At 32.4% G+C, this 22,197-nt stretch overlaps 1 protein-coding gene and 2 pseudogenes across 1 annotated transcript; all 3 read left to right on the forward strand.

Moving 5' to 3' along the window:
• The first annotated feature begins 2,888 nt into the window (after nt 1-2,888).
• Nucleotides 2,889-11,553, forward strand: LOC133285866 (phytochrome A-2-like; annotated as a pseudogene).
• Nucleotides 11,554-11,822: 269 nt separating this feature from the next.
• On the forward strand, nt 11,823-13,809 carry LOC133285867 (beta-galactosidase 3-like; annotated as a pseudogene).
• A 5,807-nt stretch (nt 13,810-19,616) lies between these two features.
• LOC133285880 (L-type lectin-domain containing receptor kinase VIII.1-like) lies at nt 19,617-22,089 on the forward strand. The gene has a single exon (XM_061483183.1). It carries the CDS (start codon nt 19,823-19,825, stop codon nt 21,872-21,874), a length of 2,052 nt encoding a protein of 683 aa, XP_061339167.1. The 5' UTR covers nt 19,617-19,822; the 3' UTR covers nt 21,875-22,089.
• Nucleotides 22,090-22,197: the final 108 nt, after the last annotated feature.

The raw sequence follows: 22,197 nt of genomic DNA on the forward strand, positions 1-22,197 counted from the left end.
AGCTCATGAAACTTTTATTGTAGAGAAATTTCATTCAAATGCTCATACAATCGAAAAATATAAACACCACAAAATTTCCACCAAACCAATCCTTGCTATAATATACACACACTCCTCTAAATTATTAAAAAAGTATATCTTTTAATAACTAAAATATAATTTTAGGGTTTTATAAGATTTATATTGTAGGTAAAGTGATTGTGTAATGTTATAGAGATTCGTTTTGCGTGCCATAATTTTTTCTTTTTCTTTTTTCTTCAAAAAGTGTGAGGCCCACAAAAGGTTGTGTGTGTAAGAAAGTTTATTGTGTCATGTTAAATGACAAATGCAAACCCCATAATTTTATTATATAAAAGTTTCTACAAATCATATAAGTATGGGATCATCATTGAGAATGTCAATAATTATATCTTGAATTTGTACGTTCATGATAGTCTATAGATGTGACGCTGCAAGAGATAACAGATTACTACGCGTAAAAACATAAAATTGAAGGCAAATGGGGGTGTGTATACTGTATACATAGAGCGGTTTGGTTTCATTTATAATAAAAATCGAATTGAATTGATTTTAATTGATTTGGGAATCAGTTTTCTTTTTAAAAATTGATTTTTGATTTTTCAAAACTAGTTCCAAAATTGATTTACGGTTCAAAACCGGTTTTAGTTTAAAACCAATTTTAAATCACAGAAAAATCAAATCCAAATCTCGCTCACAAAAAGACACACGCAGATATATTGGTTTTCCAATTAAATAAGAGCCTTCATTATAATAACTCCTCACAAGCAAGGCCATTCAACATTCAATTAAATCAAATAGACAAGCTCAATAACACAAATTCTGCTCAAAATAATACTCATAATGAATAACTTTTTCATAGTCATCAAAACTAAGTTAGGAAAAATCTTATCCGCACAAAGAAATACACTTTCTAAATCCCGATTTCAATGAGATTTCGATGCTCAAAAAGAGGAACTCACTCGCATGTGTAACAATAAACGAAAGGGTGTGATGAAACGGAACTTACCGCCACAAATTCATTAGACACGTCAACTAGAAAACGGAAAGGAAGCGAGAGTCAATGGGCGTCTCTGAAAAGGAGGAGTAAGCAGGAGAGAGAAACGATGACTGGCAGTTAAGGTTCATGCTCACGAGTTACGGGATAAAAATTTCGAATCCAATGACAATTTAACGAAAATGGTTCGATGCCGTAACTATCTATATCCAATTGCAAATTAGGATTGGATATCAGAATTATTTTGGATGGTAAAAGACAAATTTTTTTTAGAACCGATTTTTGAAAAATAGATTGGTTTGATTCCAGTTCTGTTTGGATAATTTTGAAAATGGAGATGTGTGGGATGCATTAGTTTCTGTTGAGGGTACCAACTTCTATTAGAATTATTGTTAGGAAATTCGTTCCCTCAAATTCCAATGTCAAGCGGGTCCAGGGGAAGCCCGTGGCGGGGAGCCACCACCAATGAGCTAAGGCTACACCAACCGTAGCAAGTGGATCCGACACCACGTCTCAACCCAAAACTTTAAGGCACTGGGTTCATGGGTCCTTTCACTTATATACTCTTCACTTAGCTCATTACCAACCAATGTGGGACTCATCACACCTGAATATCTCAACAATCTCTCCCTCAAGTGTGAAACCCACCATTGGTATGCTCCCCCTCAATCGAGTACCCGAAGCGCAAAGTACTCGACCCGCCTCCTAGCCAATCACTAGGCTAGCTCGAGCCCAATCCGGCTCTGATACCACTGTTGGGAAATTCGTTCCCTCAGACTCCAATGTCAAGCTGGTCCAGGAGAAGCTCGTGGCGAGGAGCCACCACCAATGAGCTAAGGCTACACCAACCGTAGCAAGTGGATTCGACACCACGTCTCAACACAAAACTTTAAGGCATTGGGTTCATGGGTACTTTCACTTATATACTCTTCACTTAGCTCATTACCAACCAATGTGAGACTCATCACACTTGAATATCTCAACAATTATGTGAGTGTATATTTTGGTGCATCACTGTGCTCTACGTTATTTTTGTTTTGAGCGCGAGACTTGTATAAAAACCCTTTTCAATTGAATACATGGCAGCAGATTTTGGAAATGGATCGTAGAAAAAAATATATGATATAATCATGTAGAAGATTATAATCATAAAAAGGTAAATTAACAGTTATAATTTTGTAACTACCTATTTTAACATTATTTCTCTCTCTTCCTTTATTTCCGTTGATCCACTTTTGTATGATTATGATTTTTCACGTGATCACGTGAATTAATTTTTACATGAAATGATCCAGATCTGCAAATTTTTAGTACAGTCCTTTACGGTTAAGAAGGGTACCTCTCCTCGGACAGAGGTACTGAATGGTACCCCTAACAGAAATTAATGCATCCCACGCGTCTGCGTTAGTCTTCATTCCCAGTTTGAAGACAATAAATAATCCTTCATCCATTTGTTTCTTCTAAAAGACGTGGGAGCTGCAACCAAACCAAAAGAGTATTTGATTAGTATTTTTTTCATAAGATTAATTAAATAAATGACAATTTTGGTTTTTACCTTTTTCTTACAATTGTATATCGAACTAAGGTCAAATTAATTAAAGGGCCAAGGCTTTATTTATTTGTTAGAAATCAATCGCATTTTTTTCTTTTCTTTATAGTCTTTGTGTACGTAACTGATTTGACATTTTCTAGTTATATGTGATTAATTTTATGGGACTTTGACCGTAATACCCAAATTTTCAAAAAATACTTTTGCAATGTTATGCCGACCAATTCGAACAAAATGCATAGCTTTTTTTGCCTGCGTCACCACTGTTTTCATCTGGGATCCCAAATCTTTGTCCCCTATGTTCTCCATTTTCTTGCCCTCATCATGCGCGTGGAGGACATCCTCATAAAAAAATCTTCCTTAATTGTTTCGACCACCGAAACCGTGGCTAAGATTCTTATCGAAGCACCGTTCCATGGAGAGGGTGTTATGGAAGATATTGAAGGACAAGATATTAATGAGGAAGATCCAACTCTTAATGAAGAGGCCCAAGAAGAGTACGTCAACTACCGGCCTAGCCCAAAAAGCAGGTAGTCTAAGAGAAATAAGACGCAACCCAAATGGATGAAGGATTATCTATTGTCTTGAAGCTGGTAATGAAATGCATACGCGTGGAAGACGAATTAAGATGCATGGGAGACTGATGGAGACGCATGGGATGCATTAGTTTCTGTTAGGTGTACCATTCAGTAAGGATTATGTATGTGGTTCACCCTAATTTTTGGTTAGGTTTCCCATTGTCCCTTGTGGGTTATAAGTGGTGGATTCCCAATGGTATTCATATCAATGGGCGTGCTCTTGAAAAGACTAGCATTTTGGGCCCTTTTCACATCAGTTTCTTCCTGATCATGCTTTTTTTACAATAATCCAGCTAATGATGGGCGAGCTTATAATTCTCATTTTCTTTTAGAGTAACATTCGGTTGTGTATTTAGTTTGTTTGAAATTCACTTGTTGATGATATTTCAGTCTAGTTTTTTTTTTATTATCTGGATTGGTGAGGAACTAAGGAGAATATTACTAATTGTCTTTGCTTTCATAAAAATAATTACTTTATGGTACATATGTTGGTATTTCAGCAAATTATTAGGGTTAATAGTTATATAACACCAACACCTCACATGACACATGACATGATACCGTATGACATTCCGACACATTAATTCTAAAAAAATCTAAATTTTGACATGTTGAGATGAGTTTTAATATTAAATAATATTTTTAATATATATATATATATATAGATATAATGTATATTACATTTTATATTCATTAACTTAATAAAAAAAGAAACAAAATTGATAATATCCATCAATTTAACCAAAAAAAATTCAAAGGAAATAATCCATTACATCAATATAAAGCAAACAAGACTCGTGTGTGATTGCTTAAAAGGATAAGTGTATCATATTGTACCTATGAGGATTATATGTTCTTCTATGTCTAATGTTTACTTAAGTTTATGTAGTTATGCTATAAGTTCAGTTGCACTTAAATGCTTTTTCTAGCTTATTAAAGTTTTGATATTGTCATTTTGACCAATGTTATAAAATTCGGCCGGTCTATGACTCGGTCGGGGTACCGGGTCAGTGGGTTACTGGTTCAACCAGTGGGTCATTGGTTCAACCTTTTAAACCGGATTAATGTGTACATATTTATAATTTATACAAAATTCTAAAAAAAACCAAATATGGCTTAATACATTTTAATAATTAATATATTATATTTATTAATTATTTAATTGTTTTATTAAATTTTTGAATGAGCTGTAAACAAATAAATAAATTAACGATATAAATAAATGTAGAGAATTCAAATGTTGGATTGATTCCAATTCAAATTATCCATCGTAATGATACCAATAGAGGCTCACCTAGAAAGCAGTGTTTTAAAACTCCACCCCACCCCCCGGGTCAACCCTGACCCCTCCCCTCTGAGGGTTGGGGTCACAAGTTGGACCCTATATGCACATCGATCCCTCCGACCCCCAAAACCCGGCCGAGTTTCAGTGACTCCCGGGTCAAAGGGGTCAAAGGGGGTCACTGCATTTTTTTAAAAAGAAAATTTCATGAAACAACGTCGTTTTATTAAAAATAAAAAAAAAATGCTTGCAAACCTAAATTTAATCGTTCTCTACTCTCCAAACGACTTAGACTTGTGGTATCTTGATAATTTGGTATCATTAGAATATGAGTTTTGTACTTTGGTATCTTGATACTATAATTATGTTGTGTAATATTGACTTGTGGTTATAATTGGTGAATTATGTTAAGGATATTTTGAATCTTTGATGATTGGTGATTTGCTTTTTAATATTTTCATATAGGATACATATATTTATATTTTTTTAATATATAAAACCGGGTCAGCGTAGTGACCCCGTGACTTCCCGGTTGAATCCGTGACCCCTGACCTCGGCCAGGTCGATGGCCGGGCCGGGTTTTTAAACACAAAAGTATAAAATTTTAAAAAACAAAATTTTATTTTCAAAAATTCAAAACTAAAAAAATAATAAAGTTTTAAACCTTTCAACTGCAGACTTCCTAGAGCCCCACGCTCCTTCTTTGAAACATCAATCACACATATTTCAAAAACACTCATACCTCTCTCTTCTCTCTTACCCATTATTTCATCTCTTCTTTCTCTTTTATCTCTTCATTGCTTTAGTTTTTTTTTCGCTTTATTGATTTTTTTTTGCTCTAACTCATGCTCAAGTACTGGATAGCCCTCTTTCTCTTTTATCTTTTCATTTCTCCACTTTATTTCTCTTTCTCTTACCCATGCTCTTGAAATCGAATATCCAAAGCAAAGGAAGAGTGAGCTTGATGCCATGATTCATTGCTGAAACGAGACCAGACCATTCAACATATTCTCATGCCTGATTCGTTGCTGGCTCACGATCCCCTTCTTCTCTTTTTTTATCTCCGTTTATGTCAGAACGTCTAACTCAGTGAACCGGCGGGTCATCGGTTTGAACAAAACCCGGCCGAATTACATGGGTCATACCGGTTGGAATGCATCTCCGATCCATTGAGGTACCCGAACCGGTCACATGACCGGTTTACCGGTTTCCAAGTTGAACCGGCCGGTCTGGTCAGGGTCTTATAACATTGATTTTGACTTCACAATATTTTCCTTAGGATTACACACTTATTGAGAATGCACTTTCCTTTTGCTGCTTGATGATTGTTTGGTTGCTTGACTTGGTTGCTGCTTGATGATTGTTTGGTTGCTTGACTTGGTTGCTGCTTGATGATTGTTTGGTTGCTTGACTTGGTTGAGGGAGCTAAGGTGACTCTACCACCAACTTGCCCAATGGAGTTTACTACTCTATCTAGGTTTTTTGTATTAGATGCCATGGAACTTCTAATATTTGCTTCTCGAATTCCAAAGGCATTAGATGGAGTCTAACTGGTAAGGTTCGAGTATTTCTTATATTAATCCTTTCTATCATGTATCTCATATAAATTTCATGTAAATTTTTATTATATATTGAAAAATAATAATATGTGAGAGATTTGTATACTAAATAGTAAATTTCTCATGTAACTTTCATATAAATTTTTACTGTATATTAAATAATAATAACGACAATGATAATGATCAAAATATGTACACTATATTCAAACCCTTTGAAGCTAAGGTGGGAGATTAGTATATTAAATAGTAAATTTCTCATGCAAGCTTCATGTATCTCATGTAAATTTTTATAGTAAATTTTTCATGTAATTTTCATGTATCTATGTAGTGGTAGCTTTGTTATTAAATTTCATGTAAGTTTCATGTATCTCATGTAAGTTTCATGTGAATTTTTATAATAATAATAATAATAATTCTAATGAAGTGAAGAAACAAAATGAAAGATTAAGAACACAAATCACAAAATTTTAAATAAATATATTATAATTATATTTTAAAATTAATTTTACTATACTTTATGAAACATTATTTCTTTTAAAATAAATTTCAAAATATTATTTTAAATTTAATTTAATTAGTTTAATGTCAATTTTTTCAACTTTTTTTTTGGAACATTTTTTCTACTAAAATTTAAAGTAATGGACTTTATCTATATTCCTATTATTATTATTCAGCCTAATTCTTTCAAATTCATCCAAAGATTATTTCATTAATATTTTTGTCGTTATATTAGTTTGTTTAAGGCTTAAAATACTACAATATTTATGTTTGATTTAACTGATGACGCAATATTATATAATTAATATTTGTTTTGTATTTTGAAAAATAAATTTGATGATAAAAAGCTTTGAATAATTCGCTCTGTGACAAATAGAGATATAAATGTGCTATGCATTTTTTTGTCTAAATAAATTAGGCCCATGTCAAAAGAATTGACCTGGCCCATAAGCCTCATATAGACTAAATTACACGCATTTTTTATTTATATTTAAAAAATAAAAGACATATTAGCCAATCTACCGATACTTTAATACCTTTTTTTTTGGTATTCTACTTTAATACCTATTAAAAATAAGAAAAAATAATGAAATAATATTATTTTATTAATTAAAATTATTTAAATAATTATTTTATTGTATTTTAATTAAAATAAAAATACAATACAAGCCGACATGTAGGTTCATAGATCAAATCCTATAAAAGTAGGCCTATAGCCTATTTTTTAAATAGATTTTTTTTCAAAGCCTAAGCATGTTTTATTTTACTAAATATATTAGACCATTCTAATATAAGCCGGGTCATAGGTCCCTAATAGGTTATTTGACTCAGTTATGTCCTTAGTGACAGTTAAATTTTTAGAGAACTCAAATTTACTTTATTACTACTTATTATTTCCACTAATTACATGAATATAAGCAATTTAACAAATAGTGGAGATGAAATCTATCTATATAGTTAATGAAGTAAAATGAGCTTTTACTATTTATTTTACGTCTCGTGTCCTGGTTTAATTTGTTATGTGTTGCATTTTTATTTTAAAGTTTAAATTGGTGTTTTATCCAAGAGTTGTTGGTCTAGTGACATTTCAGTTAAATCCCAAAATTTGATATATCCAAAGGATAGAGGGTTCGATTCCTCAGAGTTGCAACCCCTGTGAAGAGTGAAAAGGCTCAATAAAAATTGGAATAGTCGAGCTCGTGAGGGTTTTAGACCTCAATTGATATCTACCAATTTTTTTTTTAAATCTTTCCATCACATGTTCAATACATTTTCTTATTTTATTTTTTAAACTTGAATCTTTGGTGTGTTAGAATAAATTTATTTCCCACTAAGGATAGAACATGTCGATGTAATAGTGATTTAGAAACACAATGGTATAAATCAAAGCTCTGCAATACCGCAAATGGGTCCCAGCCTCTCATATGTTTCTAGTAAGAAGAGTAATAGATAGGTGAGTGAGTATGAAAAATGTGTTTCAATGGAAGAGATTGGCATTTATAAGGGTAGAAGAATCCCTAGTGTGATGGTGGTGAGTAAAAACCATTTTGTCCTATGGGCTCCACTATGAGTGTGGCAGCACATGTGTTTAGGAAAGGGAAATCACGTATAGTGAAAGAATATTTGTTTCACTTCAAAGGTGCAAGGATTAAAGGCCCGTTTGGACGGGCTTCTAAATTATTATTTTTTATGTCTTACTTATTTTAAAAGTGCTTTTACAAAAGTTAAAACTATTTAATTCTTTTTAAAAAAATATTTTTTGAAAAAAATATTTGACTTTTGACTTCTTTTTTTTAAAAGCTAAAAAATTTATCTTCCAAAGAAAGCATGATTTTGGCTTTTTTATGACTACTTTTTTAAAAGCAGGTATCCAAACATATTTTTTATGAGAAGTGTTTTTATTTTTCTAAAAATAAGCACTCTTTGAAGGAAAAAAAAAGTTCATCCAAATGGGTCTTAAGCCCCATAATGTGCTATAATGGCCAGTTTAGTAGATTGAGCCTATAAGACTGATCTAGAACATAACTTATGATTATATCTTTAATTTTTTAAATGATAATATTTTATTAATACAATTGGGAGTATTCTTCCTTATAAAGTTTGGATATAAAATAAATATTGAGTTATTTTGTAAGTTATTTAGGCTGAGATACAATGCAGTGTAAAATATGAAAGATAATACTTGCACATATTAGAAGATTTATCGCCATAATTCATGTGTTTTGTTGATATGTGGACCAAATAAGAGAATGCTAGTTTCCTTTATTCTCGTTAACCAACTAAAGAATGAGTCAAAATTGTGGTCCACTATCTTCAGCAAATGTCATCATCAGAATACCACTAATCAACAACATTAAAAAACAAAAGCCCATAATTAGTGCACATTGACTCTAGGATGGCAAGAGTCTATTTATATGGTGTATTTTCAGATTTTAGGTCCCTAAATTCACTCTAGTAAAAGGCTCCAAACCATCTGAGCTGGAGAGAAGAGTTTAGAAGACTCACAAATTACTTCAACCAATTTTTGGAGCAACCAAAAAAATAATGGCAGAATATATTTATGGTCCATAATTTTGCATAATGTATAAACAAGATTAGATAATTAAAGGGATTAATGTTTCTCATGTTATATGAGATAAATATTATCTCCTACAAATACATAAAATCGTACAGACCCATTTTTTTTCCTCTCCTTCTCATATGGTCTCATATGAGCCCACACATTTTTATGTTTCAGATTTTTAAAATATTGAAGGAAAAGTTAGCTAAGAACCTCAAACTCGTAAATTTATTGGTTTACTCCCCCAAAACCCAGAACACATTCACCCAAACAAAACAGAAATGCATTGGTGGAGTCTATTACTATTTTTTTTTTTAAAGCTAAAAGTTTAAGTTAGGGAAGATCCTCTAACCTCTTTAAGAATTTTCAGGAGATTATATATCAATCACCAATAAAGTCTTCACATCAGCTAACATAATTTGAACTCATGCCCCTAAGAGATATATATAGACCAAACTCTTACCCAAATATACCCAGCAAATCTATTACCATTTAGTGCTGAAGAAGCCAAAATGGAGGAGGAAAATGCATGGCCCAACCCCAAAAAATTCATCGTTGTGTGTTATGGAGGACACTTTTTGTCCATTCACTCATTAATAGCATTATTTTGTATAAAAAAGAACCTTGCGGGTAGGGGTGTAAATGGGCTGGGCTAGGTTAGGCTTTGGCATAAATAGGTCAGGTATGTGTAAAAAAACATTGGGTATGGCCTGGCCTGTAGGCCCCAAATTACAAGTCTGGCCTGACCTATATTTAAAAAATAAAAGCTTTGACCTAGGTCTATTAAACATTCAACAATTAAAAGAATAACTAAAATAATATTATTTTATTATTCAAAATTATTAAAATTAATTTTATTTATTATATTTTAAATAAATAATATGATATAGGCCGGCCATTCAACAAATATAGGCCAGACATGTACAAAAAGCCTATGGCCTATTTTCTAAATAGGTATTTTTTTTAAAAAAACACAATAGAATCATTTCTGGACTTACAGTGAGGAGGCCTCTGTAAAATGGGTAATATTTTCATTCAAAGGAAAGGCAAAATTCTTGACGACTCAGATCTTGACAGCATCATCGATGGGTATGATTCTGTGAATATTCTTTTCTTTTCTTTTTCTTTGCATTCGTATGATGTTAAGCATTTATCAATTAAAGCCCCTAGTAATGCATAGAAGTTCCTATTTGAAACATCATTGAAGCTCAAGACTAGAAAGTTAACCTCTTGCTTGGGTCTTAACATTTTGGAGAACACAATTTTCACACAATATTTTCAAGAGATAAAGTTGAAAATGAGTTATGAAAGAAAACCAAATGCCAAAGCTCCTTCTGTAGAGTTTTTCTTCGAGGTTACAGAAACAGATTCTCTAATAACATAGTAGCAAGGTTTTATTTATAAGGATGAAGCGACACTTCTTACAAGAAAATATAGACATGCATGAACCTCAAGTTAACAAAGGGAGATATCCAATTTAATACAATATTCCTCACCTGACCCCAATTACAAAAATGCACCACTTTTACTATAAATCAAACCAAGCATATGGATCACATGCACAATGCTTGAAGTCTCGCAATCTGTTTCCCTCTAATTTTCACCAGGCAGAGCGTGGTTAGGAAGAAGAAAAGGCGTCGGCGATGCAGACCCTGTGTTGTGTGCGTGTAACTGTTAAATGAATGGGGTGCTGAAAGGGTTTTGGTTTGGGGGAATTTTCTTAAAGCATTTTTTAAAGCATTGTTGTCAATGACAACGATGAAGATGGGGATAGTTCTGATGCTGTTCAGCCACAAAAGAGAAAGAGACTCTGGGGTTTGGTAGTTTGCCATAACACTACTCCTAGGTTTGTTCCCTCTCCTTTAAGGTATGCTTGTGAATTTCTGGCTCAAGTATTTTCCATCCATGTGAACAAAGAAATAGAGTTAGAAAATCAGATTATTGAGAAAAATATTTTGCGCACCCAAACACCCTTGTGTGATATGCTAATGCCAGATGCACCCCTAGGTATTATCTCACAGAGCCCTAATATAATGGATCTAGTGAAATGTGATGGGCTTCCCTCTTGTATAAAAACAAGGTATGGAGATTAGGAGTGACACCAAGTGAATCCCATATAAGAGAGATAGCTTTATCGCTTTCTGAGTACCATATGGATTCCATAGGTTTGAGTACAGATAGCTTGTCAGATGCAGGGTTCCCAGGGTCTCTTCCTCTTGGTGAAATTGTGTGTGGAATGGCAGCTGTTAGAATAACTTCGAAAGACATAGTTTTCTGGTTTCGTTCACACACTGCTGCAAAAATTCGATGGGGTGGTGCAAAGCATGAACCTGGTGAAAAGGATGATGGTAGAAGGATGCATCCAAGATCATCATTCAAGTCTTTCCTTGAAGTTGTGAAGGTAAGGAGCTTACCATGGAAGAACTATGAAATGGATGCTATTCATTCGTTGCAGTTAATACTGAGAAATGCTTTGAAAGATACAGAGAGCGTGGATTTAAATATTTCTTGATTTTTTTTTAATTTTTTGGTAAAGTTAACACAATTTCACTGTAATTCTCGTTCTCCTATTTAGAATAAGAATTAAGAATTAATGTGATATCCTCTATGCTAGTAAATTGCAGAGGATATTATATTTTATGATATCAGTGCACAAAGGTTCAGGTAAATAAAAGACTTAAATTAGATGTTGCTTGATATTTTATCATAGGTCATACATATTTTAAATTATTAGTATTGAGCCTGGCCAACTCAATTCCATGAAACAATATATGTAGATCTATGACAGATACAAGGTTATTAGGTAATTAAAAGTTATTTCGAAATATATTTTAGAAGGTATGTCTAAATTTTGAGGACAAAATTTTATATAGGGGAGAAGAAATGTAATATTTTTCTAAAAATTAATAATAATAACAATAACAATAACAATAACAATAACAATAACAATAACAATAATAATAATAATGAATAAAATATAAAATATCTTAGATATTTAAGAAAGGTAATGATTAGTTTTAAGATTTTTATAAAAGTAATGATTAAGATTTAGACGCTGACTTGTTCCCCAGTTTTATAGGTTGCACAAAAGAACTGCAAGTAGTTGGTGGATATGAAAATCAAGGTGGTGTAGTTGGGTGTAAGAGTGCATAACTAGAGGAAAGTAAATTCTATAAAAAAAAAACACAATAGAATCATTTCTAGACTTACAGTGAGGAGGCCTTTGTAAAATGGGTAATATTTTCACTCAAAGAAGAGGAAAAATTCTTGACAACTCAGATCTTGACATTCGTATGATTCTGTGGATATTTTTTTCTTTTCTTTTTCTTTGCATTCGTATGATGTTATGCAATAGAAAGTTTTGGTTCTGGGATCTTGATATTATTGTCTTTTCTAGAATTTAGAGGATTTCTGGTGCAAAGTAAGTTTATTTTAGTGGGACTTGTCCTGGCAGAAATGGACTTATCAGGTTACATAGTGTTTTTTACTTGAGATGCTTAAGTTGGCTTACTTTCAAGAAGAAAGCCTTACTAAGAAATGCTTCTAAACAGGTTGGGCTGAAAGGAGAAGTCGTGAATCTTGCCTCTCCAAATGATTTCTCTTCGGTTCAGTGGATGCAATCAGCAATAGTTGTACAAAAAAATCAACCACTGACATGGCATAAGGTAAAACTAAAGAGAAATGTGCTCGCTTGACTGAAAACAAAATATTAGCTTCAAAACAAATAAAGTTTATCTGTAAAATGTGTGCAGACTTATTTCAATGCTCTTGAAGGAAATGAACCATTGGCATATATATTGAGGGTATGGGTAAAGGTCAAATATGGATTAATGGACAGAGTATTGGAAGATACTGGACTGCATTTGCTACTGGCAATTGCAATTACTGCAACTATGCTGGTTCATTTAAACCTACAAAGTGCCAATTTGGTTGTGGCCTACCAACCCAGAGATGGTAAGCATTGCTAACATTGTAGCTTCTGCAACTGCTATCATATTGTGAAATACAATATGCAAGGCTCACTCAGGCGCAAAATATCTTATATCACACTTTGTACAAAATGTTTCAGGTACTATGTTCCTCGATCTTGGTTGAAGCCAACTCAAAATCTGTTGGTTATTTTCGAGGAACTTGGGGGAGATCCTTCAAAAATTTCACTTGTAAAGAGATCAGTGAGCAGTGTCTGTGCTGGTGTGTTACTTTCTTTGTACAATATTAATGTTTCTTTCTTTCTCTTAAAGTGTTGTTAAAATATAGTTTATTTTTGGCCCGCGGGCTGGCCCTAACCCATGGGGTTATATGATTTTTTGGCCCGTGTGGGCTGTTTGATATGCGGGCTTTTTGGCCCTGGCCCGCGCAGGCGAGGGCGTGACGGGCCGGGCTGACGGCTCTAGATGAGACTTAGAAATAGTACCTCTTCTGGTGTAGGAATCTCATATCTCGAAATCAAAACTTCCTCATTCACATGGTAAGTAATCGGATTGGAATCAATTGATATAACCCGCATCACGAAAATGGAATTGTAATATTTGTAATTGTGGTAGTTATTTTACACTTCAAATTTCAAACAGTGAAGTTCAGTTTAATTTTATAGCTTATATTTTATTCTTGCTGAGGACTTTTTGAGGACGTTGAACAAACACTTGCTTACATATTTTTATTTTTTTTGTATAAAAAAAAACATTTGCTTACATATTGATCAGCATTTCGTGAACATGATTGTGGCCAGTGGCCATGGCCTATGTGGACATACAGTGCGAAAGTTTAACTTTAATTAAAAAATATAAAACCCTAGTTCAAGTTTGTTCCCGTCAGAAATTGTGAGACCCACAAAGCAATGTGTACATACAGTGTGAAAAATAAATAATTTAGAAAAGAAAATGCGAAGGAAGCATACCAGGTGAATTTGAGGAACGAGAGGAAGCTTATCTCCTCTGTTGTATTTCTTAAATGCAAAGGAAGCAGGTGAAGTTTTCCGAGGAACAGATATGTGATAAATAAAGTCAAGCTTTTAATTCTGAGCTTTTGAGGAACGAGACACTTTATGTGAAGTTTCAATATTTTATTTAACCTGTAATTAGTTTTATTTAAATTAGATGTCTAACTTAATTATTAAATTTTCAAATAAATGGTATTGTATTTTTTTTTTTTTTGGATACACTTATGCTATTGTATTTTTTTTTTTTTTTTTTTGAAAGATATGCTATTGTATTTTAAGACTTACTTGAAAATAATTTAAATATTTTAAACGTTAATTGATACTTTTAAATAAATCAAAGATTAAATTGTGTATGAAGTTTATTTTCAACAATCAAATTCTCTTTAATGAATGGGAAATGATATACTTACCATCAAAACAGTTTAGCACATTTACAACCAACCTAATTACCATTGATTTTCTTCAATTTAACGATTATAATTTGTTGCAAATTATTTGGTTGCATTTATTAATTAATTATTAATTCAGAATAAATTCAATAAATTATAATCGTTAGATTGACGGAAATTAATAATGATTAGGTTGGTTGTAAATGTGGTAAACTTTTTTAGTGGTAAGTACATCATTCTCCTGAATGAATATGTAAGTTTTTGCTCGTTCTAATTTCTCACTACACTTTTAAAAATTAAAAATTATACTTACATAAAAAATTAAATCTCTCAGCCAATGAATAAATTTTTAAATTAAATTTATATATTAGTAAACAGTGATTTTAAAATTATTCTATCAGCTTATATAAATTATAGACATGTTTAAAATACTTATTAAAATAACAAAGATCAATTAATATAACAAATTTTATTAATCATAATTTTAAGGGTATGTTTAGCGCGGGAATGAATCCCATATAATTCTTTCAACATGAAAAGAAAAAATATCAGTTTATCGTTTTTCTTATTATTAGAGATAAAATTATATTCAACATCCTCAAAATTATATCATTTAAAGGGTTGAATATAAAGATGTCAATAATGGAATGTAGTGCATTTATCAGTAAATAATTTACATTTCGATCAAATAATAAACATTAAAAATAATTTTGGCCAATGAATCTAGTCAATATTTTCTCAATCTATTTTTTTTCTGGTTAACCCTTTTGATAAGTGATAAACCTATTAATTTTTTTTTCACCTTTTTTAAAATTTAAAGAATAAATCTCTTATTAATCAAAAGATAAAGAAAAAATTTTGTATTTAAACAAAGGAAAAATCGTATACATTTAAGTTATTTTAAGAGAAAGTAGATATAAAAAGGTGGGATTCATATTTTTATTTTATTTTATTTTTTCCAATAAAACTCATACTTATTTATATCTGCCTTTCTTAAAATGAATATACACTTTTTCCTTAAACAAACTCCTAATATGAACTTATTGAATCGTATTCCTTAAAGATAAGGAGTAATGAATAATAATGGAGAGTTTTTATGTGGGTATGTGAGGGCAAATTATGCGTGTAAATATGACAACATGAAAGTCAAAAAGTCATAATTGCTTTTCTAAATCATTTAAGTAACCAAATGATGACATTCATAACTTTTTATAATTGATAACTGTAGGTATAGGTGGCAAAGCAGGCCGGCCCGTCCTGACCCGCCGCCAACCTGCCAAAAACGGAAGACATAAATTATTTCAAATATAATTTGACTTGTAAGACTCATTATTTCAACAATTGATTTTCGTTTATCTAATAATTATAATTTATTTAAAATTAATAATTAATTAATTAGTAGAACTCAATAAATTATAATTATTACAGAGACATAAATTAACCATTAAAATAAGGAGTAAATTTTTTTAATTTTACACGGGATTCAAAAGATCCCTCTATTTCAATTAACTACTATGAAATAAAGAAGGGCACAAATATTTTCTTATTCAAAAATCTCATTTGCAAAGTTATAATGCAATGCATTTTGAAAGGAAAAAAAAAACGAAACAGAACTTTTTTAATAGGGAAAAAAAGCAATTATTGGCACAATTTTAACTCACATATTCTTCCAAAATTTCAAAGTTTTGTTCTTAAATTTCCAACAACAAATCGACTCCTAAAAAATGAAAACATATATAACAGGCAATCAACTATATGATTCAATTTGCTACATCACTCAGGTTAAGGAAACTATATACTATATTACTACAGAATTAAATAAAGGGATATTTTTTTCTCATGTTGTATGAGATAAATTATCTCATGCAACACATAAAAAAGTGGGTAGGACCACTTTTTTTCTTTCTCTCTCCTCTACTTAATGGGTCCCACTCATTTTTTTGTATGTTGCATGAGATAAATTGTCTCATGCAACATGAGAAAAACATTTTCCTTAAATAAATGTTACATGTGACCCTAAATGTTACTCAAGAACATCAAAGGACAGTGCTAAATCACAGCCATTGCCACTTATCCTAAAACACAACACTGTAAGCTTTTTCTTGCTAAACAAGAAGTTTATATCCAGACAGTTTGAACTGAGAATGTTAAAATGTTATGTTTCGCACAAGATTTAAAAGAAGAAATTTTATAAGGAAAGGAAACCTACAAGGAGGAGGATAATATATTCATTAAAAAGTTTATTCCTTGACCTACTGAATTATGAATTTTAAATTCTCCAACTCCTCCATAAACTTCCAAATCCATAATCAAAAAATGAATTGAAACATACAGTCGTAACTCATAACTTCCTTTAACAATGCAATGTCATAAGCTTATATGACGCACTAAGCTTCTAAACTACGAAATGAGCATCAGTATCCCTATCACATCTATCCAGCCACATAAATCAACATAATCCATAAAAGTCCACTCTAAACTCAAAGAGTTAAGTTACCAAGCATGTATAGCTGTTCAAGAATTAAGCTGCATCAGAGCAGACAAAAGAAATCCAACCTAATTATACAAAATAGTATTAAGAACCAAGAACATAATCATCCGCTATTCATTATGCATTGTCTACATTGAATATATATTTGTTGCGCGTTGACAATACAAAGCAAATTCAATGAAAATATAAAGACAACAGTCAAGAAATGGGAAAAGAAAGTCAAAGTGGAAAAAGAAGATGGAAATTACTAAAGTTTTCAACGTCTTTCATAATCTTCCTTATATCCATTTCTTGCTCCTGCATATTGGTATGTTCTCTTGAAGGTCCAAGCCCATCAACTTGTTTCTTATTCTTGTGCATCTTTCCCATCACTGCTTGGAAAATTGAAAGGAAAAAGATAGTTAAGAAAAGAAAAAGTCACAAACCAAACTTTGAAACTACAAACTCAAACTTTGTACTCGGGTTTGGTCTTTTTTATTTTTATATTTTCTCTGATCTTTGATCTGGTTATGCAAGTTCTTTTTGGTTTGGTGAGAATTCAATCTTTTTTTTTTTTTTTTAGTACAAAGAGAATTCAATCTTTGATACTTAACAACGAGTTACATTTTGAAGTTTAATGTTGGAGTTGCTGCCCTGTTTCGAAAAATTCGATTTGAAGCAATAAATTTGCGACGGTCATATCTTGAGTTGTACATAGCCAATTGTGACTTATGATATGTCGTTGGAAATTTCAAAATATCTAGTTTAACACAGTAAAATATGAGAATTTATAATAATGGCTGACGGTCCCAATTTTGCGGAATACCGTGTATGTTCAGTGTTAAATGAATAAGTGATAAAATCTAAAAGAGTTGAATGTTGATGATAGTTTTATCTTATAAATTATTAGTGTTTGGGCACTCGCACCCATTAAACATGTTCAAGGTAAGTTAATGTATAATTAGTTCAGGTATAAGAAGAAAAAAGTTTATATGTTGAGAGGTAATCCACCCTATGGATGTAAATGAGTCAAGCAGCTTAATAGGGGCTTACGGCCCAGTCTACATCAGGTCAGACTCGACTTAATACATATAGTCAAATTGAACATGATTAGACTTTTAAAATAGCTTATTTAAAAAGTAGGCCATAGACTTCTTTTACATGCCGAGCCTATAAGCCTACAAGCTGGTCTATATCATATTATTTATTTTAAATAAAATTATTATTTTAATAATTTTGAATGATAAAATAATATTATTTTAATTGTTGGATGTATAGGATTAAGAAAACTAACAGGTCTAAGTCAAATTTTTTGTTTTTAAAATATAGGGCAGACTAGACTTATAATTTGGGCCTACACAAAGTTAACAGACCGGACTAAGCGTAAAATACTTTACACAAACTTGATTTATTTAAGCCAAAATCTAAATCATTTACACCTTTGATAAATTATGCATGATGTCACAACGGCAGTTGATAATCTTTTCCTTGTTTGGATGGTAATAATTCCTTTGGAGGTTGATGAGTGTATTGATTATATTTATCTTACATTTATGGATGTACTTGAATAAATTCTTTGGTAATATTTTTTTAGTTTCTTTTTGAAGCTTGAATCTGTTTTTTTAAGTTGTTTAGAAAAAAAATTATTTAAAAAAAAAATTATTTTTAAAATTAAATATATATATATATATATATATATATATATATATAATTTTAAGATTCTTATTAAAAGTATAACAAGTAACTTTTACAAAATTATATTTCAAGACTTTTTTTTTAATTTATCCAAACGCATTCATTTTTTATTTTTGAAAAAAAACAGAACTGCCTATTTTTTTTTTTATGATTTTGCTTTATTTTAAAAACATATAATTAAATTATAATTTTTTGGAAGTATCTTTCAATTAAAAATAAAATTTTTTACTTTATGTAAAAAACATTTGTATTTTACTTTAAAAAAATCACAAACAAACTATCCTTAATGCTTTTGTGAACTGTCATGTATCCATAACTTGACAGGGATAAGTTCCAAAGATGCATAATAATTTTAATCAAATTCAAGTTCGTGTTAATAACTTATGATTATGTGATTAAATAAATCATAGGCGTTTAAATAATATGATGAATGGTTAAAAGAGATAATTGACTAATTTTTGGTGCGTTAAATAAATGTCATTAGATTTACAAGTGGCATTGTCGCCGTTGTACTATTATAGAATGTACGGTTCCTAAACCGTCAACGTCAACAGAAAAAGCAAATTAACTTTCTTGTAGCATTGAAATTTACATAAAGGACATAAAAAGATTGTAACATAATCAGCTTGTACAACAATTAGATTTGACAAGGTTCTATAATTGAACTCTCTGTGTCGTCTTTTCTTTTCGTGTTCAATTATAAATTGACTACACTAAATCAGATACCATAAATTAATAAACAGACGGTGCACTAATTGTTTGCTCCACATTTATATGTTTCGATTATTATAAAGATAATACAGTGCAGAATATTCCTCTGACACGTGTTAGATCTAAAGTTTATCTCTAAATTTTGGCTTTCATTTCGCTTTCATTTAGGTTATTGAAATGCTATGGTTGCCTGCATTAATAGGCTTTGCCCCAAAACTAAAACGGTATGTGGACCATGGATTCTCTAGAACCAATCTTGCACCTCATGAATCATACCCCACACACCACAGAGCATGCTATCTATTTTGTTGTTATTATGTGTTTGTTTCCATTATATGAATGAAGTAACTCAAAATAAAGTTGAACACCTTAATCTTTTTCCTCCTCCTATTAATTGAAATAAGAAAAGTTCAATTGCTTTTTAGTCTTTTAAGCTGAGTCCAATTTATTATCTAGTCAGATTTGCATTCATCTGTTTTAGTTTATTAATCAGTAGCACCTAATTCAAACCATCTTCCTAGCTTTATCTGTAGTAGCAATAGCATCCCCACCATTATTAACACTATCATCCAGCTGAATGATTGATATTCCCTTTATCTTCTCGCGTGCAATGGCTTTCTTATGCTATATCTTTCTCATATTTTGCTTGTTTGATATTCTGGCCTCAATTGGGCCATATCCAGTTGCAATTTGTTCAGCTAGTGATGTTCCAATTAATGTGACCAAGCACTTTTACTTTCCCGATTTCAGCTTAAGAAATAACCCCAGACTTGTCCATGATGTGAAGCTGCTAGGGAGTTCCAAGTTCTCAAATGAAAAGGGTGCTCTTCAAATCCCAAATGAATCACAAGATACAGATATAAGACATCAAGCAGGTCGAGGTATCTATTCCTTCCCAATTCGCCTGTTAGATCCAAGTACAAAGACCCCAGCTTCCTTTGAAACAACCTTTTCTTTTCAGTTGAACAATTCCACCAACTCTGAACAAGGTGCTTATGGTGGTAGTGGCCTCACTTTCATCATTGTTCCTGATGAGTTCACTGTGGGAAGGCCAGGGCCCTGGCTTGCCATGCTCAATGATGCCTGTGAGGATGATTACAAGGCAGTGGCTGTAGAGTTTGACACGAGAATGAACCCAGAATTTGGAGATCCAAATGACAACCATGTTGGCATCAACTTAGGTACCATAATATCCACTAAAATTATCAATGTTTCTGATGTTGGAGTGTCCCTTAAGGATGGTTTTGTTCACCGTGCTTGGATCAACTATGATGGTCCTCAAAGGAGAATGGACATTCGTCTTGGACTAGCCAACCAAGAAGTTTATCCATCCAACCCTATCTTCTCGGAATCTTTAGATCTCTCTCCTTATCTAAATGAGTACATGTTTGTGGGGTTCTCAGCCTCTACAGGTAACCATACCCAAATCCATAACATACTCTCTTGGAACTTCACTTCCACCAGCCAAGCTTTTCTTCGCTTCCCTTCATCTGAAACCTGCCAGGGTAAGATCTTACTTGAGAATAGTACTGAAACAATTACCAAGAAGTCTACTAAGGATGAACCACCACGCAGTTTTTTGATTTTTGTGGCTGTAGTGGCATTGGCTCTGGCTGTTTTCCTTGGTTTTTACTTTATCAGTAAGCATAGAAGAAATGCTGCCAAATCAAAGACTTCAGTGGAGGCAGAGATTCACAGGCCAAGGCCTCCCAACAAACCACGCCGCTTCACTTTTTCTGAACTTTCCTCTTCTACTCGATCTTACAATGAGATAGAGTTGCTTGGTAGTGATTCTAGAGGAGTATACTACAGAGGAAAGCTTTCTAATGGAAGCCAGGTAGCTGTGAAAAGGTTCTCAGCTCAGTTTCTAAACACACATGGATCAGATAGGAGACGTTTGTTAAAGGAAATTAAGACCATTAGCCAGGTTCGCCACCCAAATTTGCTTCCTGTGAGAGGCTGGTGTCAAGACAACCATGAAATCATGGTGGTCTATGAGTTTGTCCCCAATGGTAGCCTAGATAAATGGCTATTTGGGGCTGGTGTTCTTCCATGGACTCGGCGATTCAAAGTTATTAAAGATGTAGCTGATGGCTTGAGCTTCCTCCACACTAAGCAACTAGCACACAAGAACTTGAAATGCAGCAGTGTGTTTCTAGATGTCAGTTTCAGAGCTGTGTTGGGTGATTTTGGGTTTGTGCTTTTGGGGGCAGAATCAAAACAGTTTGAGTCAGCAGTGTGTCAAGGTGCGGATGTGTTTGAGTTTGGTGTCCTTGTGTTGGAAGTGATAGCTGGAAGGATAAGGGATGAGATAGAGCAGGAAAAACCAGAAGAGAGAAACTTATTGGATTTTGCTTGGAACTTGCACCAGATTGATGAGAAAGTGAAGCTGGTCGACAGAAGGATGGGATCGTTGATCAACTTGGAGCAGGCAATTCGTGTTGTGGAAATTGGTTTGCTTTGCACTCTAAACGAGAACAAAGGGAGACCCTCTATGGAGCAAGTGGTAGACCTTCTTCTTAACATGGAGAAGCCCATTCCTGAGCTGCCAAGAACTCGCCCTGTTGCCTTGTATCCCTATAATAGCGCCAACTCTGGCCTTTGCAATACATACTCTTGTACTTTTTAGTGAAGCCATGAAGTTACTGCTGATTAACTGGGTGATTTATGAATAATTAGGCAGGGGTCATTCTTAGGCTTGCAACCATGGATTGATTTTCTAAATGCAGCAAATGTTTAAGAGTGTTGTGTGTTTGTGGAGATGTTAGATAAATAATGTGTGGTAATTTTGTGCATATAAACTTGTGCAGAAGATGGTGAACATTGGTGCGATTTAGCATATGTTTTCGCATTTGGAAATGAATTCTTTTATATTAAAATTTTACATGATTTGAAATTATTTTTATCCCTTTCATCACATACATTAAATAAGATTCAATTACAATTTATCAA

The sequence above is a fragment of the Gastrolobium bilobum genome, unplaced genomic scaffold, assembly GCF_033153095.1.
Source record: "Gastrolobium bilobum isolate Gb01-03AN ecotype WA unplaced genomic scaffold, APGP_CSIRO_Gbil_v1 utg1530, whole genome shotgun sequence".
Classification (NCBI taxonomy): Eukaryota; Viridiplantae; Streptophyta; class Magnoliopsida; order Fabales; family Fabaceae; genus Gastrolobium; species Gastrolobium bilobum.

Coding starts and splice junctions, on each gene's coding strand:
- LOC133285880 (XM_061483183.1), top strand. CDS start 19,823: ATGATTGATATTCCCTTTATCTTCTCGCGTGCAATGGCTTTCTTATGC.